We start from the raw sequence: 26,505 nt of genomic DNA on the forward strand, positions 1-26,505 counted from the left end.
GCAAGTAGGATCAAATTCTCATTGTTGCTTATTTATCAAAAATTCCAGACTGTATGCTTTGCATTCATAAACTGTTTAATTATTAATAAAGCTAGAGATCAATCTGGAACAAGACATATCTAGAGGAACCTTACTACCATTCACCTAATGAAAAGGACGACATTTAAACAATTTTTAATTCTATTGTCAGAGCTTAAAAACAGGGATAATATAAACTAATGCACACATAAGAAATGTTTTATGGGACAGATTTGGCAATAAACTAGTTTTTATGTTAATCAGGTTACAATAGTTAAAGAGAACTACACAGCCACAACAGCTGCCTTCAACTATGTAGCATTCAGTGCATTTAGTGGCTGGAGTACCTACAGAAGCATCCAGTGTCACTGGCAGAATTTGTTTTATACATCCATGCCCATACATTTCACCAGAGCAATCTTCATTCAGTTTAAAGAGAAGTGGAAGAAAGTGTTTGCAAGTTATGGAGCATATATACTCTTGCTAATCAAAACGCATGATACAATGCATTGAAAGATGAAGACTTGAGTGAACTGCTGTGTGACATCATGATCTGTATGAAAAATATATAAGACCACAAGGAAAAGGCAAAAAGACATGGATGGCCCAGTGCAAGCTTGGGTTTATACTGGAGAGTACAGCTCTTTCACATTTCCATTTTCAGATTGTATCACACAGCTAAAACTCTGTTCTATTCCAAGAGTTGGAAATCTTTACTGGAGATTCTCAAATATCACAAATAAAACCCCAAAGTTTTCAAAAAAAAATTTGAGTGGTTTAAAAATCTACATCTCATTTCAAAGGTGCAATGTGGGTAAAAGACAAACACATTCATGAAAATTCTCTTTTTGATGTCAGCAGGATTAAATGTCATAAATGAAATGCAGCAGTAGATGAAACATCTTAAATAAAATAAAATAATAAAATAAAATAAAATAAAATAAAATAAAACAAAGCAAAACAAAACAAAACAAAATAATAAAATAAAATAAAATAAAATAAAGTAAAATAAAATAAAATAAAATAAAATAAAACAAAACAAAACAAAACAAAACAAAATAAAATAAATGAAGGAATCCATCCCCAGCATTTTTAGGAGGCAAGACAGATTCTAACTTTTATATTTTGCAGTGAAAAGTATGAAGAATTCCCACTCTAAGTAGTTTTAATAGTTAGTAAATAATCCTCAGCTACAATGATAACACATTGTGGATAAACACCTTCGTTTGTCTAGATGGTAACCCCAGCTGAGGTGAACTGTACTTTTACTCAAGAAGGCAAAGCACACATTGCTAATAGCTTCACTTGGAGCAGAGGTGCATAATGTTCCCCTTAGAGACAGCAGATTTCTTCTGGGCTCCTGTCTGCATAGCATGCCGATGCACAAGATGAGAGAACAGGGACTCTGCTATTCTTTAATCCACCTGTTCTGCAAAACTTCACTAAACCAGGGTTACCTCTATGAAGGGGGAAAAAAAATGATGAGAGGTAGGGATAACTAATACAGAGCAGGCAGTGAGCTACCATGCAGTGAGCTCACCCTTTATTCTGTCAAACACCTTTTATTCTGGTAAAAAGCCCAGGTTGGACAATTGCCTCAATTACCCCATGTCGCCATATAGATAGTACTAATTTTAGCACAGCTACATTGTTTTGATTTTTTTCTGCCTTTCAGACCTGTGAATTTCACTATCTTTCCCTCCACTTCTGATGTGTAAAAACTACATGTGTTTCTTGTGACAACAAGAAGCATACCAGTCCCTCAGGAGGTCCTTTCCACTCCTGCAAGCCTAAGTTTTCACAGAAATGTCTGGCCCTGAGGTAGTTCCACTTTCAAGCAAATATCTCATGGTCTCTTAAGATAGTGTGTTTGGGAACAACAGCTGATTATCTTCCAAGAACCAGAAATATTTTTGATATTTCGTGTCCTTCAGCCTCCTATAACAGAAGGTATTTAGGCTATATATTCTCTTATTCCTTCACTATTATAATACTTTGCTCAATATGGCCATATAAAAAATCCACCCTTTGAGTAAATCATATCAGTCTTTCAGAGAGCCATATGATTAAAGTGTTCGATGAATTCCTCTGAAGATACCCTCATAATAACATAAAATCTTTTCACTGTAAAAAAAAAAAAAAAAAAAAATCTACCTTATCTTTGTAGGAATTAAATAGAAATCCCGTTTAGTATTGAAATGCTTATGAAATGTATGTTAACAAAACATTTTTAAAAGACCACTTTTTAACAGATGTGTGGCTAAAAATGAGGAACATGCTTCTTTTCACATCAGGAAAAACTTATGCTGCTTGTTTGTATACACTTAAGAGGGTATCAGGCAATGGCTTGACAACATTTATTTAAAATAAAGGAGAGTTCACTTGACATGTGTTCACTAAGCCAAGATAAATGTGTCCCGCACATTTGATACCCTAAAATTCATGCAACTCATTATGGTAAGTTAAATGTTTTTGGCTGCATGTAAGATCTGGCAATGACCCATTAAAACAGAGGTTAATTAGTATGCCTCCACTTCAGTCCTCCTCTATTAATACTGCGTCATGTGAAGAGCTCTTGTCAGGATGCTGATTCGAAGCATACATATACCTCATTGTCACTATTCAGTATTACCTCTGTCATGCTGTGGAAAAATACTAAAAGAAAATAACACATAAGGGTTTCTGCATTCATGTGTGTGACAGTTATGAGACAATACAGCCACAAGTCAAGCAAGTATCCAGTATTGAAATATTCAAAGCTCAATTAGCCTAAATCCCACAAAGCAAAAGCAGAGACTAGAAGAATGAAGAACTGCCCAGTGTAGGAGATCAGGTTTGAGACCAGCTAAGGAACCTTAAGGTGCACAAGCCCATGGGACCTGATGAGATACATCTGTGGGTACTGAGGGAACTGGTGGATGAAGTTACTAAGTCACTGTCTATCATATCTGAGAAGTCGTGGCAGTCTGGTGAAGTTTGCACTGACTGTAAGAAGGGAAATGTAACCCCTATTTTAAAACAAAGATAAAGGAAGACCTGGAGAACTACAGGCAAGTCAGTCTCGCCTCTGTGCCTGACACAATCATGGAACAGATCTTCCTGGAAACTGTCCTAAGGCACATGGAAAATAAGGAGGTGATAGGTGTCAGTCAACATGGCTTCACTATGGGCAAATCATGACTGATAAACTCAGTGTCCTTCTACGATGGGGTTACAACATTAGTGGACAAGGGAAGAGCAACTGACATCATCTACTGGGACTTGTGCAAAATATTTGACACTTTCCCACATGATATCCTTACCTCTAAGTTGCAGAGACATGGATCTGATGTATGGACCACTCCGTGGGTAAGGAATTGTCTGGATGGTCACGCTGAAAGTGTTACAGTCAATGGTTCAATGTCCAGGTGGAGATCAGTAACAAGCAGTGTTCCTTGGGAGTCAGTATTGGGACTGGTGCTGTTTAACATTTTTGTTGGTGACTTGGACAGTGGGATTGAGTGCACCCTCAGCAAGTTTGCTGATGACACCAAGCTGTGTGGGGCAGTTGATGCAATGGAAGGAAGGGATGCCATCCAGATGGACCTTGGCAAGCTTGAGAGGTGGGCCTGTGCGAACCTCATAAGGTGCAACAAGGGCAAGTACAAGGTCCTGCATCTGGGTTGGGGCAATCCAAACACAAATACAGGCTGGGCAGAGAATAGATTGAGAGCAGCTCTGAGGAGAAGGACTTGGGGGTATTGGTTGATTAGAAGCTCAACATGAGCTGGCAATGTACACTTGCAGCCCAGAAAGTCAACCGTATCCTGGGCTGCATCAAAAGAAGCATCACAAGCAGTTTGAGGGAGGTGATTCTCTGTCTCTACTCTGCTCTCATGAGACCCCACCCAGAGTAGTGCATTCAGCTCTGGGGACCCCAGTGTAAGAAGGACATGAACTCAGAACGAGTCCAGAGGAGGGCCATGAGGATGATCAAAGGGCTGGAGTACCTCTCCTATGAAGAGAGGCTGAGGAAGTTGAGTTTGTTCAGCCTGGAGAAGAGAAAGCCTTGGGGAGACCTTATAGTGGCTTTCCAGTATCTAAAGGGGGCCTACAGGAAATCTGGGGAGGGACTTTTTGTCAGGGAGTATAGTGATAGGACAAGGAGTAATGTATTTAAACTAAAAAAGGATAGATTTAGATTAGACATTAGGAAGAAGTTCTTTACTCAGAGAGAGGTGAGGCATTGGCACAGGTTGCCCAGAGAAGCTGGGGATGCCCCATCCCTGGAGGTGTTCAAGGCCAGGCTGGATGGGGCTTTGGGCAACCTGATTTAGTGGGAGGTGTCCCTGCCCATGACAGGAGGGTTGGAATTAGATGACCTTTAAGATTGTTTCCAGCCCAAACCATTCTGTGATTCTTTGTTTCTATGAAAGGACAGAATATTCTTCCTTGTACAGGCATCAAAATCGTCCTTTGCTGTTCTGATCTGCTCTTAAATAACATTAGACTGACAATGTGGTGGGGATATTGAATCAGGTGCCTTCCAAAAATTGGACAGAGAGAGAGAGATTCTAGGGTCTAGATCAAGTTCATCCTTTCTTTTCTTAAAGCTGATGATAATATTTTATGGTCTAGAATGTGTACCTTCTTTACAGGATTTTCACACCACTTTTCTTCAATCTAACTGTTAAAAAAGCTCTTCAGTTATCCAGGAATATGCTTGTCAGGTCACCATTCCCTTCCTATAAGGAACCTCTGCATCTAACTCCACTTCAAACTAGTTAAATATTATTATTCCCTTTTCAGAGATTCCGATACTGTGGCACAGAACAGTGCAAGAAATAAGTGGAGGTTGTATATAAAAGAATAGTAAAAGACCACAGAGAAGAAAATTGCAAAAAAAAAATGATAGTCTTCTGTACTGTATTACTTGAAAGACTAAAAGGTCCTCACGTTTCTACTCAAGTCTCTCCTAGAAGGCATTTTCGGAGAGAGATGGAAAGATATGAATAATAGTAACAATAAAAAAATCTCTTTTTCAGAGAAAGACCTAATAAAGAAGTGTCATGAACTCCAAGGTGAAAAACTACATTATCTAGCTCTGCTGAAAGCTTGCTAGTTGAGCAATTGGGTAAGCAGAGACAATTCAAAGGTGAGCAGCAGTAGTGGTAAGTGGTTTGAAAAGGGACAGAGATATATTTGTTCAAAAGAAATGACATCATGGAAGAAGATAGCAGCAAAGGCATGTTACAAAAGAGCTAACGATCTATTATCCTATTAACCATTCATGACATGGGTCAACTCTAGTCTTTTAGGTGGAGTGGTCACATTTTAAAGTAAATAAAGAAATGAATAAATAAATAATGAAAATAATGTTTAACCCAAAGAGTAACTATTTAAAAGAGACATACCGGCAGAAACCACTAAATATAACAAACGTTATAATTCACGTCTGGATTCAAACAACTGAACTTTGATGCGTACAGTGCAGGTATGCTTCAGATTCCATTATATCCGGTGAGTCTGCAGAGTTACTCAACAGATCAGATATAAATCTACTTTGGTGTCTCTGTAGGTTTCTCTGGGCTCCATTGTCTGTATTGACTAGATCTCAGGTGACTGTAGTGGGAACTCAGGGATGTAAAGCTCATGTAGTCAGTTAGTTAGGAGAGGTCCCAAATCTGGAGCTGACTCCTACTCTATCCACTTCTTCAGGAAAATTTAGGAATAGCGAAGTAAATACTTTAGTGATAAAGAAAGATAACTTCACGAGTCACACATGTCAATTTAAAGTCCCAAGATTGTAACAGTCACACTTCCTCTAATGCCCACTTCTTGTTTCATGCAACTGTAATAGTCATTTTTTATTGAACAACTTCCCTGCTGTCTGTGCACAGTGATACCTGTGTCCCTCATTAGGGGGTATCAACCATACTTTCAACGACACAAGTGTAGCTGGGCACATTCACAGCAAAGTGGGACAAGTCCCTGATGAGTAAATAACCACTGTAAGAACCGTTTTTAGGACAGTCAATTAACCAGCACAAGAGGTCTCAAGTCTTGTGAATAAAAACAGAACTGGAGACCTTTCCACTGGAGCTGATCAAAGGGAACAAAATACCAACAGGCACAAAACATCAACAAGCAATCTGGTGCCTGCAGGGGGTTGCCAATAGGAAGACCAAACTCCCCAAGGTTTTCCTGCAGAATATGGAATGACATCACCCCAGCAGGGTCTAATGTCTGCATAAGCTCCCAGTACCAGCTCCCCTTAGGTGGTAAAGGGCAAAGGCTGAAATTTTGTGTATACTATCCTGGAATTTCCATTGTTTCTCAAAATCTTTATCAGTGTTGGCTTCACTCAGGGATGAAAAGCACTACTTGAAGGACAGTTCAAGTTTCATTCTTCCTCCTCTACATGTACTTTCAGATGAATGAACCCATAGATATTTCTGGGTGGAAGTATTTTGATTTGGGTATGACTTGCTTTTGGCTATTCTCAATGCAGTTTTGTAAAAATGGAATGGACATACTTAAAAAATGTTAAATATGGCAGAGATTCTAAAGAAAACATTCCACATTTTCCATCCTGATTATTTAGGAACCATTTTGCCAGAACTGTCAAGCTTGGCCTTAACAATACTTGTAATTAATACCATGGATGCACTATAGTCTTAATCGCTGAACTTAACCGAATGAGAAAAGTGCTGTTCAGAGCAACGTTTTTAGCCTTTCTGGAACGCATAAGCTTTTGTTACATTTAAGGAAAGAAGATAAAATGGCATTGTTTTCTACTGAAAAAGTGACACTGTTCAGAATAAATGTAATTACTGGAGATGCCACTCTAGAAAATGGGAATTAACACATTTCATTATGATGAACAGCTCTAACAAGAAATTCCTTCCTTCTTAGTGCACAATGGACAGTCTATTTGCAGCCTTTCTTTCTTGTGTGTTATCAAGACAATAGCAAGTAATTTAAAAATATGTAAAGAACTGCAATAACTGATATGTTCAGACTCATGGGGTTATGAGGTTGCCTATTAGGTTTTTCTACTTACTGCTGTAATATGTGATATGAGCTATCTCAACTTTATTTTATTGGAATTCAGGCAGTTACCATTCCCACTTATCCCATCCTTGGCTGCATATTCCATTCAGGCATCTGTTGTTCTCAGAGAGAAACAAGGCCAGATCACAGAGGAGGTTTTGGAGACTTTTGTTTTTTGTTGTTTTCAGTTATTGTTTTATGAAACAATACAATCTATGGTCTCGTCCAAACTGATAACCCAGTGTTCATAAGAGTCATGACTTTTTATAATGGTGCCTAATTAGTTGTTAACTGAGAAGTATTATGAAGTTTGTGGTGACATGAGAAGGAAGAAGCTTCTTCCACAACCTTCTTGTAAGAACATTTTATCCATTTGTTTCCTCAATAACATTGCCCAGAACAGCATGAGACAGTATAATGTAGCACATGCTAGAGGGAAGGATTGCAAGATACTGCTGTTCCTTTGCTTTTTTTGGGTGAGGAATGGTTGGAAGATAAAAGTACCTGAAGCCACATTACAAAATCCTGGCAGAGCTTGTTGATTAAAAGTTTATTGTCAGGTGTCAAAGGAAGCTCCTTTCTCACCGAACATGTAAGAATATTGCAATCTTAATGCCTGCTTGCCCTATGCAACCTGAGCCATAGAATTCTGGTTCTAGGGCTTCCAGTTTGTATTTTCATGTCTTTTCAATATCATTTTGGACTCTTAAAAAATTAGCTTATCTTGTATCATGCTGGGAGGTGGTGGAAAAACTTCCTGCTGAGAGATTTTTTTGGAATGGTCCCCGTTACTTCAGCTGCTGTATCTTTTAACTGAAAAATAGTATTCCTTCATAAAATACTTAGAAAGAAAATAAAAATATTTTTAAAAGTAACATTATTAATCTTGAACCTAAGTGCAGCCAATGTTTACTCTGCGTGGTACTGGCACAATGGTCAGCTCACCATAAGGTCACACACACAGAACTAACCTGCATAGGAGTGGAGGGGAACACATCTGGAACTAAGAGCTGCAGGGAGCAAGTTTACATTCCTTGACATCAGCATCCACCTATTAGATCTACTTGGCTATATCACAAAATGATCTCCTGACACTGCTTTTTCATCTGAGCTATCTTTTAACTTAAGCAATAGAAAATACAGGTGCTGAATTCAGTATGTATATACTGCAATGGTTAATAAGCTCAGATCCTCTGGATCCTAACATGATTTTCTTAGATGAAGAGCGTGTTAGACTTATATTCCAAGGGGAAAACCAATCATGTAACAAAGACATACTGAGAAAAGCAAGAGTTACAAACCAACATGTATTACTGTGCTGTCTTGTTGACATGAAACTTTATGTTTATAAGCGATACTGTCCAGGGCTGCAGTAATCCAAACACATACTCAGTACATTGCAAGGCAAATTTTATGGCTTTGTAATTGTTTTTCTAAATCTCATGTTTTTTGTTTGTTTGTTTGTTTTGTTCTGTTTTGTTTTTCTTCTTCTTCTGTGTTAGGTGATTCCAGAGAGGTAAAATATCCAGAATAAAAATATTTATATGGAAATATGACAAATAACTCAACAAAAGTATTGTACTGTAATCTAACATGTTAGTTTCCATAAATTCCAGTTAGTCTGGACAGGAAAGTCAAAGGCATGCCTTAAGAACAGAAGAAAGAAACATATTCTGCAGATGGATTCCATAATGGCATAATCTTAAGCTATTCCTTGTTTTATATGAATAAAATGGGAGAGTAAAATGGCTGCTACAAGTCAATTTTGTTCTAAAAGATCAGGTTGGCCCCATCTGACTTTAATGTCTGTAGTTCTATGCCCTGGTACACTTTCACTTTTCTAGGGCTGTTTTGACTTTGCTGCTGTTGAATCATCATGTAATTCTTCTGCACTATTTGTACTTTCTATTTATTTAGATTTTTTTTTTCCCATTTTGTTACTTTATTTGCCATTTCAGAAATTACTAGACCACTTCAACAAAATATACTTTTCTCAACAGTATAAGTTATTGCAGATAATGACATGGGAGATGTCAGAAAACAAGCTCACATGCCATTTATTCTCAGCTTTATATGACTAAATCTCTGCAGAACAAAGAGATGAAAAAGAGCTAGGATGACATTCTGGTCAAAACAAGGAACCCAAACAACGTCTCTTGTGAGAGACTTACAAGACCCCAATCTTAAACAGCACAAGCTAGATAAAACTTCTCCTGGGAAGTTTCAGGAGGTGGAACAATGGTCACTTTGTGAAAATCAAATCCTTTTTAATAGACTTGTAGATGGGTACTTAAATACTGACGATATGAAAGATGTTCAACCTATTCATAAACCTTAATCCAAAATTTTTATCTTACCTTAAATGATCTTAACAATTGCATCAGTGACTTGTCTCTGGCTAGCTTAGAATTAATACTGCTCATTTACAAAGAATTTAAAATTATTATTAGGACATCAGAATCCCTATTAATTATGATGATGATAAGCACTTTTGAAAGACTCCTGCAGTCATTCCAGGGTATTAAGGAAAGTTAGTGTAAAGTTCTGATCCTGAACAAGAAATAAAAATGACCTTAAAACAGGTAAGTCTATTCACAGCTCAGGAAAGGTGCTAGCCTGATGAGTTTGGAGCCTGGAGTTCTTTATTTAAGCAGAGATGACTGCAATGCAAACCAGATGGCAGAAGTGTCTCATCGCTGTAGGGGGCTTAAACTATTTCATTCCCCTTACTCATTTTACCTTTGTTCACTTCCTTGAGGCAGTCAGCATGGGTCATGAGCCAGTGGTAGCTGTGATAATGGCTTTTTTTTTTCTTTTTTTTCCCCTTTCTTCCTTTATTAGACACCTCTCTCCTTAGCAAGGAGCTGAGAAAACAGGTCAGAGGCCACCAAATACTGATCAGTGAGCTATGAGTCCCATTTACTATTGATGAACACAGTAATTGAACAGCTTCAGAGATTTAAAAGAAAAAGAAAAAAAAACTTTCAAAAGTAGCTTTATCACTAGTGAATCCAAAAGAGATGGGAAGCAGTTTTATTCCTCACCAATATTTTCTAGGGAAAACTCCCATGCCTGAAGTCCTGCCACTCTTCAGGGTTATTTTTCCCTCCATAAATTGTACTTTAGTGTCTGATTCTGAACTCTGTAGCATTGGTTGTAAATCTCATTACTCTATTTGTGTCCATGTGACTAGTCCAGATTTACAAGTAATGGAAGAGAAGGCAAAGCATGATTTTTATCTTGATTTTACCTTACAATTCTACTTGAAAGCAAAATCTGGGTCTTGCACTCTGAGGATAAGAAACAAATATCACCAGCAAATTTCTCGAGTGTGGACAAGCAGAACGTGAAGGAACAGCACCTAAAGTTTGACATGCAAAATGTGTTTTCTACTGAAAGTGGAAGTGACCAGATGGGGTATTTTGAGACAAGAAGATGTAGAGAATGAATGTGCTGGTCCTGTAATGTGTTCCCTGGAACCAACAGAAACATAATCAGAGAATCACAGAATCACAGAATTGTAGGGGTTGGAAGGGACCTCGAAAGATCATCGGGTCTAACACCCCTGCCAAAGCAGGTTCCCTAGAGCAGGTTGCCCAGGTAGGCATCCAGACAGGCCTTGAATATATCTGGAGGAGACTCCACAACCTCCATGGGCAGCCTGTTCCTGTGCTCCGTCACCCTCACTGTGAAGAAGTTCTTTCACATGTTCGTGTGGAACTTCCTGTGACCCATTTTGTGGCCATTGCCCCTTGTCCTGTCCCCACAAACCACTGAAAAGACGTTGTCTATATTCCTCCATCTCCCACACTTAAGATATTTGTAAACATAAGATTCCCTCTCAGTCTTATCTTCTCAAGTCTGAATAAGTGTGTATGATTTTATTTTATTTTATTTTATTTTATTTTATTTTATTTTATTTTATTTTATTTTATATAAGTAATAAAAAATCTGTTAAGGGACCTAGGTCAGCTTCTGAATCACAATATGAATTAAGAACAACAATGTAAAGTCTGCATATCCCTTCAGCCGTTGGATTATCCCCTAAGTTTTTATACCAAGTATGACCCTCTAAATACCAAAAGAGCAATTCCAAGAACAAATTTCTATTGAGATCAGGGATCTTTAGAGAAAGGCACCACTATTAAAAAAAGTCTGAAGAACTGGGAAACCTTTCTGAGCATCTCACATTCAACACTCTGAGTTTCCTATACAGAAGAAAACTGGCTTAAATGCAATGTCTAACCAGAGGTTTCCCCTGAATTTTTAATTGGAAGGTTGTTGTCTACTCTCTGAAAATAAAAGCTCAATTACTGTGATCACAATTTTTATTTATGAAGCATTTAAAACTAGTTTAAAACTCATGGGACCTCTAAACTTCAGATTATTGTTTTTCAAACCAAATCTGAACTTTATCCTCATAGCAGTTTAGATGGACTTTCATACTCTTAGCACCGATATCAGAGAAGATGACTTTATAGTGCTTAACCCTCTTAAAGTGTCCGTTCCAATCTCAGCCCAATCTGTTCTGACTTTAAAGGTTGCAAAGTACTGATGGTTGATTAAAATCTAGATCTGTAATAGCTTGATAAAACATGTAAGCTTCTTTAAAAAAACAAACAAACACAGAATTCATCAGTTTGCAGGGGGCCCGTTAAAGCTATGGGAAATAGAGACTATTGCAGAGGCAAGTGCGAAATAGTCCTCAGGAAGCAGAGGTAGAAGGGAAACAAATGGTCAGGCAGAACAATTTTCTAATGGAGAAGAGATTTAGACAAGATTAATGTTGTTCCACAAAGAACAGGAAAGACTAAATAGGCCAGCAGCAGACTTCTGGAGACTAAGGGATGTGCTCTTCTTCTTCTGTCCTAAAAGCCGCATATGAACAGGAGGAAGTGAGTTCCTACCCAGAAACCAACCCTCTGCTTGCCTAGTCAAATGGTCCATTAGAATGTTTGAGTTCAAATACATCACAGAAATCACATGAAATAATAACCAAGCTGTTTTAATTTTCAAAATGAGCTTTAATTGAATTTGTGGAATACTCTATGAGAAAGAGATCAGCTGTAATGTAGTTTGCCAGTAAAGCAGTGGTAGGACTTACAGGGAAGAGAAGTCTGCTAGGGTATTTTTATAAGGGACTCTTCTTTTTAGATCATTTAATGAATAAAATTTTCTTCTTATTATTCCCCATAAATCTGACAAAATTGAGAATTATGCCTGCAGAAGCCTGTCTTAACCCCAGCTTGACTGGAAGCATCCCCAGAAGTGTGGTGGATCAAGTATGATGCCAGCTTGGACCTTCTCTCCTGAGTAATCCTTGCAAGACAAGAGGCAGACAGTGGTTGTTCCCCCAGTCATCCTCTGTCTTAATTGCTCCTTCTTCCAACCTTCAGGTCAGTCTCTGACAGTGTGCCAGACACCCAAGAAGCCATAAATAACGCTTAGGAAGACATTGAGAAGGGGTTTTATTTTCGTATAAAAGGACTTTGTTTTGGTGAAATTTCAGAAGATGCCTGCAGAGAAAGGGGTCTGCTTTGTAAAGAACATATTGGAGAGGGATGCAAAAAATCAGATAAAGAGACTATTGCATTGTGGTTCTAGAACCTTTTAGCACAGGGTAACTTCACTGTAGGTAACAATGTAGTGTTAGAGTAGAATAAATTAGTTTATTTGGCTTCTCAGGGGTTAAAAATATGGATGATTTCTTTCTGATTTTTGTCTTAGCCTCCATTAATAGTTTAGCACAGCTGTGTCAGTGCAGCTTTGCTGGTGAGCTCTTTGCACACCAGGTAGAGAGTTTTCTTTTCATGAATGATGCAGAATCTGCTGCCATGAGAACAAGAAGAAACACCTCACAGGAGGATGAAAGTAAGCGTCACAAAGATATGAATTGATTTCACCTGTCATCTTGAACAACTGCAGAGAAAATCCTTCTTTCATAAAACAGCATCATGTGCTCTAACTCTACCAGAAATTATGCAAATAAAATCTTTCAGAAAGGTAATGTTTTCACAGAATCACAGAACCACAGAATGGCTGAGGTTGGAAGGGACCTCTGAAGATCATCTAGTCCAATCCCCCTGCCAAGCAGGGTCACCTAGGACACATTGCACAGGATGGCATCCGTGTGGGTTTTGAATATGTCCAGAGAAGGAGACTCCACAACCTCTCTGGGCAACCTGTTCCAGTGCTCTGTCACCGTCACAGTAAAAAAATGTTTCCTCATATTCAGCTGGAACTTCCTGTGCTGCAGTTTGAGACCATTGCTTCCTTTCCCATCACTGGGCACCACAGAAAACAGTCCGTCCCCATCCTCTTGACACCCTCCGTTCAGGTATTTCTACACACTGATAGGATCCCCTCTCAGTCTTTCTTCTCCAGGCTAAACAGGCCCAGCCCTCTTAGCCTCTCCTTGTATGAGAGAAGTTCCAGTCCCTTAATCATCTTGGTAGCCCTCCTCTGGACTTGCTCCAGTAATTCCATGTCCCTCTTGTCCTGGGGAGCCCAGAACTGAACACAGCTCTCCAGGTGAGGCTTTACCAGGGATGAATGAAGGGGCAGGATCACCTCCCTTGATCTGCTGACAACACTCTTCCTAATCCACCACAGGATACCATTGGCTTTCTTGGCCGCACGGGCACATTGCTGACATGCTGACATTGCTGGTCAGCCTGCTGTCCACCAAGACTGTCAGGTCCTTCTCCAAAGGGCTGCTTTCCAACAGGTCATCTCCCAACTTGTACTGGTGCATGAGGTTATTCCTCCCTAGGTGCAGGACCCTGCATTTGTCTTTGTTGAACTTCATGAGGTTCCTCACTGCAAAATGCTCCTGCCCATCGAGGTCGCTCTGAATGGCAGCACAGCCCTCTGGTGTATCAGTCACTCCTCCAAGCTTTGTGTTGTCAGCAAACTTGCTGAAGGTGCACTCTGTCCTGCCTGACCAACCTCTTCTCCTTCTATGACCGGGTGACCTGCCTGGTGGATGAGGGAAAAGCTTCTGATGTAGTCTACCTATACTTCAGTAAGGGCTTTGACATGTTCTCCCACAGTATTCTCCTGGAGAGGCTGACAGCCCATGGATCGGACAGGTACAATCTTTGCTGGGTTAAAAACTGGCTGGACGGCTAGGCCCAGAGAGTGGTGGTGAATGGGGTGAAATCCAGCTGGCTACCAGTCACCAGTGGTGTTCCCCAGGGGTTAGGGCCCATCCTCTTTAATATCTTTATTGACGACTTGGATGAGGGAATTGAGTGCACCCTCAGTAAGTTTGCAGCCAACACCAAGTTGGAGGGAAGTGTCAGTCTGCCAGAGGGTAGGAAGGCCCTGCAGAGGGACCTGGACAGGATGGGTCGATGGGCAGAGGCCAATGGGATGAGGTTCAACATGGCTAAGTGCCGGGTCCTGCACTTCGGCCACAACAACCCCATGCAATGCTACAGGCTTAGGGCAAAGTGGCTTGAAAGCTGTGCAGAGGAAAAAGATCTGGGGGTGCTGGCTGATGCTCACCTGAACATGAGCCGGCAGTGTGCCCTGGTGGCCAAGAAGGCCAACGGCGTCCTGGCTTGTATCAGGAATACTGTAGCCAGCAGGACCAGGGAGGTGATTGTCCCCCTGTACTCTGCTCTGGTGAGGCCACACCTCAAGTACTGTGTTCAGTTTTGGGCCCCTCAATACCAGAAGGACATCGAGGCCCTGGAGCATATCCAGAGAAGGGCTACGAAGCTGGTGAAGGGCCTGGAACACAAGTCCTATGAGAAGCGGCTGAGGGAACTGGGGTTGTTTAGTCTGGAGAAGAGGAGGCTCAGGGGAGACCTTATTGCTCTCTACAACTGCCTCAAAGGAGGCTGTGGGGAGCTGGGGACAGCCTCTTCTCACAGGTAACTAGTGATAGGACTAGAGGGAATAGCCTCAGGTTGCACCAGGGGAGGTTTAGGTTGGAAATGAGGAGACATTTCTTCTCAGAAAGAGTAGTCAGGCATAGGAACAGGTTGCCCAGGGAGGTGGTGGAGTTACTGTCCCTAGGGGTGTTTAAGGAAAGGTTGGACATGGTGCTTAGGGACATGGTTTAGTGGGTGACATTGGTGGTAGGGTGATGGTTGGACCAGGTGGTCTTGAAGGTCTTTACCAACCTTAATGATTCTATGACTGAGATCTTATTACAAAACCTCTAATGTTAGAGGTATGTGCTGGAATGAGTTTTAAAGCTAATTAGCAAGTTAACTTCTGTGATGTTCTTGTATCAGTTACAACTCCATTTACATTTTTAGTCATAGGAAATTTTGTTAAGTCAAAATATTCACCTCCTTGCTTAATAGTTGTTTTCAGATAGATATAGCTTGCTGTATGTATGTATGTGTGGTGGAGGAAGAGGTAGACTGTTGTCTGAGAAATTATTTACAAATGAACGACAATATATGACAGTTTAAAATGTTAGACAGATTTCAGACAAATACGAATTGTTGGATAAAGAGCAAATAAGGACATCATAGAGGCCTTACAAATTCAAATCATTCTAAAGACATCATTTCAATGTATGAGTGGATTTAATACATCATTCATGTGAAATTAGGGATTTTGTTTTGAAGAGAAATAGAAATGAAAATGAAATGTCATGTAGGTTTCTGTTCTTCATTGAGGGCAACTTCATAACATTTTTAAAATGAGGAAAATGATATATTCCTTGTTTTTGAAAGTTTTACAGTAGCTAATTAAGAAAATAAGTTATACTTTCCATTTTCATTGCCTAGGTATAATGAAATCAGAATCACCTGCTGTGCCTTTACAATAAAATCAAGATAAAAAGGAAGACAATGTTTTTGAACTGGTTGTTAACAAAACACTGCAGAGTGTAAACATTTTTGAAATGAAGAGGTACCAAATAAAAATATTGAACCAAATTTTTAAACAGGTAATGGTAAGTGATGATGTCATTGAAGAAGAATTGATTCAACAAAACTGAGAACCTCACATTCCTCATTTATACATAATTACCATGTGGTGAAAACAAAATTGGAGGATATTTTATGGATGCCATTTTTGGCTGTTTGATATAACTATGTATCTTAAACACAAGCAGGTAACTACATTTCATTAGAAAATATTTATATTAATGGTTTAGTCCATAGCTGGTAAACTAAGACTGTTTATACAACATAATATCTTGTTATCTTTCTGCCTCCTTTATGTTGTTTCTCTAATCCTTCTGTCTTTCTATGGTATAATCTTTCTGGTAGTCATTGGCAGTGAAGTCTCATTTAACTAAGCCAAGCTGTAAGATGTTTTAGATCTTCACCAAAATTATAATTTTGAAATGAAAATAGAGAAAGAAGTGTACACATATGTTCCCTCAGTTTCACGGAGTGCTGAGATTTCCAAATGGTGTCACACAGATAGTACTGTACTGTTAAGTGCATAAACATTGTTAGCAATGGCTTCTGGAGTAATTCTCTTTTGCATCCATGGTACAATTCACTTTATTATAATAGTGACTAGATTTAGGAAACACATTACTGTTGAAACTGCTAATATGTTTTTATTAACAACCTCAATTGCTTAAAAATTCAAAACCAAACCAAAACAAAAACCAGATCCTTAGTGAAGTAGTTAATCTTGAAAATATGACTGAAACTCTGAACTTTCTGAAACACTTCTGAAAAATTTACTGAAAAGTCTTGTTGAGAATAACAACAATTGATGGAGTGATGGGAAAGGAAGGATGGAACAGAAAAGATTTAAATGCTTAATTGTATAGAGTTTTTGAAACATGGAAGCTAGAATTTAAGTCACTTAAGAGCTTTGAAATAATTCTCTTTATGAATCTTTCCTTTCATACAGGACTACACTTCACCCTCTTCCTCCTGTGCAGTAAGTGAATCAACCTGAAAGCTAAACTTGTACCTGAGGATATTTTCTATGAACAATGGGTGAATCAATGGGGTGAATCCAGAATTACAGCAATAAGGTTGAGGGCATAATGTGGCACATAGACTTTTCTCCAGAGCAAAATTACTTTGACCATCAAACTGGAAAAAAAAACAAAAACATAGCCATATTGAAACAGAGCCAGGAGTCCATAAGTACTGAAACCCTAAAAAAGAAAGAGATTGCAGGCTGATGGAAAATGACAGTGGGGGAAAAAAAATAAAAAATAAAAATCACATCTGTCAAAATTTCAGCTCAGAGTGCACAAACAAGCAAACAAACAAAAAGCATTATTTCCCCATAGTTGGACAAACTATGATTTTGGTGGTTTTAACTTCTATTTTCAATGCAGTCCACAAAAAAAAATAATGACAAATGAAAGAATGAGACTATTTCCACTGAAAAATAATTCAGCTTCTCAAGATGAAAATCATCGGGAAATACAGAATATCATCTCTTGCTTTCCACCACTTCAAAAGGTAATATATTACAAACTTTATATTTGTATTCCAGGAAATCTGCACGTACATTAGGGAATTCTTAAAATTCCATTAAATCCAAGCAGGTCCCTACTGAGCAGTTCTAATTTCTTGTACACCTTCATGTGTATAATGGTACCTCTCTCTTGCCTCTAAAATATAAAGTATAAAATATTTGCCACAAAACCGATGACTTTCCATAACTGAATCTTTTAGGCATTATGTAATGCTCAATAATGATAACAATAGCTTTTAGAGTTATTAGAATGACGGATAATTAGAGATGATAAATATAAGGCATATTGAGGGGTCATTTTGAGAGCACAGAAATGATTTTTTAGTTTTCTCAATGTACAGTAATGAACATAAGTATACCTGAAGTATTTATATAAGCTTTACAACTGGGGAAAAAAAAAAAAAAAAAAAAAAAAAAAAGAGTCTTCCTATGCAAATACTTATGAAATGGCATAACATTCCTTTTGTTTGTTTGTTTTTTTGACTCATGTTTTTTTCTGCTTAGCTGGTCTTCTGTTTTAAACCAAGTTAGTACAAAACCAGACCATATGGGACTTATCTTGCAACCTGTCATACTTCATATGACATGTCATGTATGACATGTTGGGTGGAAACAAAACTTGAGAGATTTTAATTATGCCACCTATTACCAAAAAAGGAAACAGTACCACCACTGAAAGCCACAAAAAGCTTGACCTTCCTGTAAGAAACCTTAAGTTTAGACAGCATATGAGAAGCAGAGGAGAAATAAATCAAAGTGGAATGGAATTCAGGTTTTCAGTCATATTAAGGATGGAGTTTCTTGCAGTTATGGGAAAACTAGTGTATAACTTTGAGAACATCTACTTTTGAGGACCTATTGAAAACAATAATGAAGATAGTTCATAACACATGTCAAAAGAAAATAGTCTCTTCAAAATGAAAAGAGAATATTTGTTTTCTTATTGTTTCACCTCTTTAGCACATTCCTTATTGAATATTAGCTACAATTTTAGCCATCTAGTTTTTAAGTAGATATATATATTTTTTTAAAAAGCCCATGCAGTTATTGAATAAGGAGGAAATATTTAATTTATACCTTCTGCTTTTTATTTATTTTTTTCTTACTTTAAAGTTATATTATGACTCCTGGAATTATTATCTGGAAGAATTGCACAAATAACTATACTTTTATTTACTTACCACATTTTTAGCTCCTTATCCATATCTGTAGAAAATTTCATAAGCCACATCACAGCTATTGGCCTGTGCACTCTCCCCACCCCTCTTCCTATATCACATATGTTCACTGGAAAGCCATAGAATTAATTTATTAAACTTCATCAGGATTTAATCCTTTCTAAAATGTACATGTACAAATAATATAATTTTTATAGTCACGTGTTAGAAGAACTACAGATACCCTGTATCATAAAATAAATATGTCTGGAAGATAAAGAAAAAATGCTAGCAGTCTTTGGATTACTGCCCATGGATACTGATCAAGTGAGCATGATCAAGCTGCTCAAAAAAAAGCAGCCACCCAATGTGTGACATTGACAGTCATCTTAAAGGATACATTTAAAAATTGCTTAAATGAGCCACTATTTCAGAATCAAAGGGAAAAAACAGAAATCTGAGGGAAAAAGAGTGTCCATTCCTCAAGAAATTTGAATATTTCATTATTGTTGTTGTCCCAAATACAAATGAGGATATTTTGTATATAAAATACATATATGTGTATGTATATTATCTGTAACATATACGTGTATATATATTGCATATTATACAATATTTTCAGGATGAAAAGTAGGAGAAATTTCTTCTCAGAAAGAGTGGTTAGGCATTGGAATGGGTTACCCAGGGAGGTGGTGGTGTCACCGTCCCTGGGGATGTTTAAGGAAAGGTTGGATGTGTTACTTAGGAACATGGTTTAGTGCGTAACATTGATAGTAGGGGGGTAGTTGGACCAGGTGATTTTGGAGGTATTTTCCAACTTTAACGATTCTATGGTTTTATGATTCTATATACATTTAAAATGTATCAATATAATATATGTACTTTTCAGCTTTTCATTTGCATTACTATATAAAGCATAATATGGAATATTGAATATGGAATATTGGAATATATGTTATATTGAATATGGAATAATATGGAATATGGAATATACAGTATAAATACATTAAATTACGTAATATGCAAAATATATTTATAAAGAGATGTGCATAATAAAACGTTCTAACAGAGTTATTGAAAATATATCAAAATGTTTTGTTCCTAATTTTGGGATTAGTTTATCATTAAATTGAGTTTTAGAAGATCTCTTTGATTTAGTGTCCAGACGTCTGTGTTTTCTGTTTTTGGTGTTGTCCTTGGCCAGACTATATTTTCTCTTATGCATTTCCAGTCATATGATGCCTATAGCACACTACTTTGGTTATAGGTGAGTCTCAACCACAGAAAAGTGACTGCAGGAAGTTGTGCCCTCAGGGAACAACTCAGCCCCAAAACCTTGCAAGACACTGGGCCAAGACAAAATGCACAGTCCAGCACTGATTAGAAGCAAATATTTCAGATTCAACCCCTACTTTCACCCACACTGAAAGAAACCTGTGTGTGTGTGTGTGTGTGTTTGTTTTTAAAACGCTTTGAAATGGAAGTATCTTGTCTTCATTTTCCTAATAGGAAAAAACATTTCAACAAAATTGAATTTCTCAGGAAAAAATATTTTCTTCATAGAAATTTCATTTTGCCTGAGAAAATAAAATAATTCTAATGGAAAATCCTCAGAATCATCTGGAGCAGGGGAATTTTCTGATGGTGTTTTCTAAATAATTTTACAATGAACTCTAGGAAACAATGATGAAAGTAAACCTTACAAAAAGTTAGTTTACAAAAGATTAGACAAGAAGAGAGATTAAAAAAAAAAAGGCCACAAAATCCATAAGCCACAAAAATGTAGTCCTAGTCCTACCGTTAAAATGAGAACAGAGCATCCTAGAGAGAATCCAGCTCTCCCTCAAAGCCTTCCTAGTCAGCAACAGCTGGAGAGACTTTCTGATGTAGATAACTGACATCACCCTGCACAGGCATTGCTTCAGTTCTCATGTAAAGTCTAAAACATGACGTTTTCCTAGATATCTTTATGAGAGCATAGTTTAACGTATTAAATAAAATTGCAAAGCAATACACATATCCATACAGGAGGACAACATGAATTCTTTTGAGAAAGAATGAGCAGTGTAACACTATATATTTTGTATATATTTTGGCTGTATTTTGATCTCAATGCAAGTTCTAAAATAGCATGTGAACCTTCTTCTGATATTTCAGTGGGAATGCAAAATATGCATAACACTACATATAATTTCTGCTGCCTTGTTACAAATTAATATGTAGCGAACTTCCTTTTAATGGATGCCTCAGTTTTATTTTGGAAATGATGATGTACCTAAGAACAATTGCATCAGCTTTGACGAAATGTTCACCTAGTCAAGTATGCTACTGCACACAGTGACCAAAAGATACCTGAGAAGAGCTTAAGAACAGAGAAAACATTTAGTGATACTTCCCTGCTGTGGCATCACAGCTCCAAAAACATATCTGTGAGCCAAAGGTGATGTTTTAGGATTTTCTCTGCCCAGGTAGAGTTTTCTTCCATGAACTTAGTTCAACTGATATGTACTTTTCATATCCAAAACATGCTGAAACATCCAGTTTTGCAGTTTAATCCCACTTGTGTAAAGAAAAGTTTTTTTTAATACCTGTGAGCTATTGCTTCACATGATGGCCCCTTCTTCTTGTGTGGGGAAATGACAATGAACAGCCATTCACTATTCACCCGGTTTCTCAAAGAAAATCTTTAAAATGTCATATCAGATCGATACACAACAGCAAAATAACAGCAATCATCTCACTTAACCTGCACAAATCAGGTGGCATCACACTGGAATCAGGAAGGTTACAAATGAGCCAGCAGCTTGGTCTTGTTCAATAATCAATTCCAGTTAATACAAAAATAAGAATGTTTCTCCAATACCTGGCGCTGGTTTTCTGTCTCAAGCCTCAGTCTGGCTTCTACACATCTTCTGGTCTCCAAGAAGGCTTGACGTTGTGCTCTGTCTGATAGGTAGCTAATGAAGATTCCTGCAGTGTTCATACACATAAATAACACTGCTTGAGCCGCTATCTGCAAGGAACAACAAGCAGGATTTTATCAGGCAACAGAAAAAAAAAATCTGTTTAAAAAAATAGAAGGAGAGAGAATGACTGCTCTGCAGTCACGTTGGCTGTAAAACTAAATGGTTAGGAAAGTTTGCATAGAAGAATCCCCTGGATCTTAATTAAAGGCATCAAACATATAAAATTCTCTCTGCCTCGAGGAAGAAATATACAGTATTTGGGGGCATTAAACTTTAGTTGAACCACAAATGATGTTTCCAAGAACTGACTCACAGGCCTATAGTCAAAAATGATTACAAACATAATTAACAATTTGTTTGTGCTCTGCCTTTTCTGTAGAAGCAACTTTGTGATTTGTTTCATGGTTTAGTTTGAGAGCAAAGCCATATTAAGGAAAACAAAGAGTGTCATTTAGCTAAGAATTACTATCAGTAATAATAGTTATTCTGTTATTATTGACCAAATTAAATAAATTCATTTTCAGCTGATGCCAAAGCACAAGCTTGCACAATCTGAATCCTGAACCATCCAACAAGGTAAGCTGAAAGCATAATCAAGTGCTTCCATAGCCTGTGCCTGTGTACACAAACCTTTTCTTCACTGATGCCTATGTAAAATCTACAGTCATTCCTTGTAGAAGGTGCAGGTGTAGTAGGGGTTATTTTTTGTTGTTGTTGTTTTGTTTTGTTTTGTAAAATCCATGCAGTCGTTGAATAAGAAGAAAATGTTTTGTTCGTGGTCTAGAAGTTGTATTTTTGTAACGTTATCTTATAATCACTTGCCCTGAAATCCATCTTGCTTCTTCCAATAGAAAACATTTAGCAAAACTCCCTAATCTCATTGTGATGCTGTGCCTAAGGATTGCAAGTCTCGTTCCTCACATTCATGTGGGTTACAGAAGTGAGATTTGATATCAGACTAAATGCATTTGGCAGAAACTTCAGCTTTATGCATTCCTATATTTCTGGATCTGGAGCATTGTTCTAGGATAGTACAGGGAATTCATTTACAATTTATATTCCTTGATTAAATAAGAATGCATATCCTGGCTCCAGCTGAAGTTCTGTTTAACCTTTGCCAATAATAGACGTCTAGACAAAGCTTTTGAGAAATAGGGCTTGTTTAGCATGATCTTCACATCTTCCTAGCTTCCAGGATCCTGTGGTTTACAGCACCTTTGAGCTGGAGGTGGCATACTCCATCCATCTGCTCAACAGCCCCCGGTAGATCTACCATGTGCATTTTTCTCTGATATCTTTCTGAAGCTAATTATACTTTTGGCCCTTATGACATCTGATGACAAAGATTTCTACAATATAATTAGGCACTTTGTGATAAATATGCTTACTTTATTTTTCTTTAATTTGCAGCCCTATCATTTCTTTGAGTGCCACATCATGTTTATAATATGAGAAACAGTAACTAATCATTCCCAATTCATCTTCCTTTTAACTTACCTGATTTTACTGACTTATATCATACCTCCTCTCAGCCTTTCCTTTAAAAAAGGGAGGAATTCAAGACTATCTAGCCTCACTGTGTTTGTCACAATTCCACCTCTCTACTGCTTTTTCCCTTTCTTCCACCTTACCCTGGTTGTCTGGAGATAATATGCCTGAGACAAGCCAGTTTCCACTCAACACTTTCCATCTTTGCTCCACTATAAAACAGAAAATACAGTAATTCAACCCATGAGATAACTCCTTTCTGTCACAGGCTGCTAGTAAGTGTATGATGGGTTGACATGAGATAAGACCAGTTTGGATTGCATTGTTCAGCACAACTGAAGTCAGCTGTGGGTGGCTGAAGAAGTCAACATTTCATATCATTTTGACCAGCCTGAAGATAATCTGTGCACACACACTAGGAAAGCTAGGGTTTAGGGTGACAAAAACAAACAAACAAACAGAAGTCTAGTGTCAGGGCATTCTTATTTACTTGCAAATTCAATTGTAACATCCACATGAGCCCAGTTCAGTCACCTGTCTCTGCTAATACTCAAGACTAGTGCCACTCACTTCAGCAGATCTCCTTAGAGCAAATGCAGTAGAATTTGGCCTTCAATTAGATTTCATGAGTATATAACTTGATTTGGACAAAGGGAATTATGGAAAACATGCTACAGGTAAAACTGCAGCTTATTCAGAGGCAGAATTTGCTTTTCTTACACATAGTCATCTGACTGAAACAAATTTAAAGAGGCAAGTGCTCTGCCTTGCAAAGATGTCAATCTGTGTCTCTTCTTAATAAAAATGATAATAATGATTAAAAAATAAAAATAAAATCCATAAAAGACTTGAGTCTTTCATTGTCACTCCTTTCTCTTGCTGTTTACAGTGGTCAATTCCAGAAGTCTTGCAGGATTTTCTTTTGCATATCAGAGCCACAGTCCAGGGTACACTATGATTTTATAAGATGCATGCAGATCTTTTTGACTGACCTGAAGATAATCAATGCTCACACAGTAGGAAAGCTGAGGTATAGGGTGAAAGAAAGGAAAATGTTTTCACATTTAAAAGTCCTTTAGTCCATTTTTACCTTGCACAGAACTCAATAAGTAGCTATAGCAGAAATATCAGGTAATCTGAAAAGCCATGAGTGATACATTTTGATGTTAAATAGAGCTCTGGGAGGTCTGCTTCTTGTATATTTAAAAATTGCAGACAAAAAAGTATCCATCACCATGCTGCTTGGGAATATTTGTGTAACAGGACCTGCACTGTCCATGCTGAACCTGCAGTTGCACATGATTGAAAGCAGGATGAATACAGCTAAAGAAAGTTACTTGACAAGATCATGCAGATGGTTAGAAATAGCCATAAAAAATATTACTCCAAAACTTTGCTTTCCACATTTCTCAGAGGAGGTAATTAAAAGTTTAGTTCACAGAGAAATCACTTGTCAAATCAAATTTACATTTATAAAGTATCCTTCATAGAGGCACCTTAGGGTACTTTGCAAAGTTGAAGTGAAAAAAAACCAAAGGCAATGAAAGGAGAAAGTACAGGTCAGACAAGTTTAAATTTAAATTTGACAGTACACATGGATTCTGACCAATTCATCTATATTTGTCATTCATTGTATGAAAAGGGTTTTGCTGGGGTAGCTGAAAACATGATAATATTTAGAGTGAATTCGGGAACAACCAGATCTCAGGCAAAGAAACAATTAAAAGGCAATGGACACAGCTGGTCAGGTGGAAGTATTAATCAAAGTATGTACAGTATTGTAAAGTAAGGGAACAGGGAAAGGAGAAATCATTAAAAAGACAGTGAAGGAGCTCAAAAGACTGTTGTGAAGTGGTTCGTGAATCCCAGACACAGAAAGATTGTCACAACAGAATTGAATGTAGTTCAGGAAACTGGAAATTCAGAAGGGTACTGGTGAGGGAGTTTGTCTGAGCTGTTGAGAGCAGAGCTGAGTTATGCATAAAAACAGCATTTAGTAGGCATTTCTGTTAAGAGAAACTAGTTGAGTTTGTCTTGATTTGGAGTTTATGACTATTTCCAGGAGTTTATAATCAGAGAGTGAGTTAGGGAGGAGTTTGCAAGTGTCAAAAAGTTTTAGATCTTCAAAAATCATAACTGATGGTGTTTTTTTAATTCTGCCATGTGTTTCCTCTTTGAAAAAGTGCATTTGTCCATCAGGGAATGCAAATCAATAAGGTCTGCTGTAGAGTTTCCTAATTCAGTGCTTTCTGAGACCTGCCAGTAATAGACATTTCTGCAATGCATAGTGCCTAACTAAGCTCAGCACTTCCAAGGAGCTCTTAACCTAAGGTGCAGTAAATAGTCAATATTCAACAAATCCAAAGATTGGAAATACGTTGACAGTCAGCTAACACTAAAAGAGAGTCACTACTGCAGAGAATCTTTATCATGAATAGTTCAGCCAAAGGTATCATACATTTATGCAAAAAGCACATTGGAGATGGAGGAAAGAAAGCTGAAAAAAACTAGAAAAAAATCTGAAATATGGGGGAATGCTGAATTTTCTGTGTTATCACCCCAAGTGCAGAAAGAAGAAACCAACAAACAAATAAAACTAGCATGCTCTGCAGAAATAAACCTATTATTAAGCTTCTTAGCAGATGTTTTTTTTTTCTTCTGTATAGAAACAAAACAGTGTTGCGGCTAATCTCACCAAAACACAGCTGAAAATTAAATAAATTATTTTCTACATAATCTTTAGCTGGACATTCTCAAGAAAGATTAACACTAAAGAGCAGGAATTTCATTAATTCCTGAAATGAGCCTGTGGGAAATTATTTAATTCTTTTCCTATTTGCTTTTCTGGTTTAGGATTGGCTTCAATAGCAGATGAGAGTGGTTCTTGGCTGTTTTGGGAAAACTAGGAAAGTAAAGCTGTTGTGCTACTTTAAGAGTGTTTTCAGAATGTGCCACATAAAGAACTGGTTGCTATGGTAATTATTATTGGTTAATTAGGTTTGGAAAAGCATTTTGATTCATAATTAGTTGTTTAACTAAAAATAGCAGCTTGCCACAAGGTTGGATTTTGTACCTAACATGTCTCAGAAACCTCCCCATTTTCCCTTCTCCATCTATCCCCTTTCCTAGGTTACATAGAGGGGAAATAATTTATGTTTTTATAAGAACTGATCACCAGAAATGAGCTGAGGGTTGCATGAGAAGTGTGGGATTTGAGACCAAAATGCTCTACTTTGTTTAGAACAAGAACATCTGGCAGCACAGACTCCAGCACTCTCTCACTGCTGGGCTGTAGCAAGCCTCTATCTCCAGCTGAGACCATGATTTTATGAATCAAAGCTCTTGGCAGCAAAACTAGTAAGTACCTGTATCTCTGTGCGCCTCTTGCCCACCTTGATCCCTCAACACAGCTTCCTCTTTATCGT

General features: G+C 37.8%; 1 protein-coding gene across 2 annotated transcripts in view; it reads right to left on the reverse strand.

The window, feature by feature from the left end:
* The window catches only part of ADCY8 (adenylate cyclase 8), a 127,980-nt gene that overhangs the window by 78,629 nt on the left and 22,846 nt on the right, over positions 1–26,505 (reverse strand). For both annotated transcript variants that reach the window (XM_040547186.1, XM_040547185.1), the window contains exon 2: positions 21,490–21,639. In XM_040547186.1, the coding sequence (XP_040403120.1) occupies positions 21,490–21,639 (150 nt within the window). The remainder of the gene's footprint in view (positions 1–21,489; positions 21,640–26,505) is intronic.

This window comes from Cygnus olor, chromosome 2 (assembly GCF_009769625.2).
Source record: "Cygnus olor isolate bCygOlo1 chromosome 2, bCygOlo1.pri.v2, whole genome shotgun sequence".
NCBI classification, from domain to species: Eukaryota; Metazoa; Chordata; class Aves; order Anseriformes; family Anatidae; genus Cygnus; species Cygnus olor.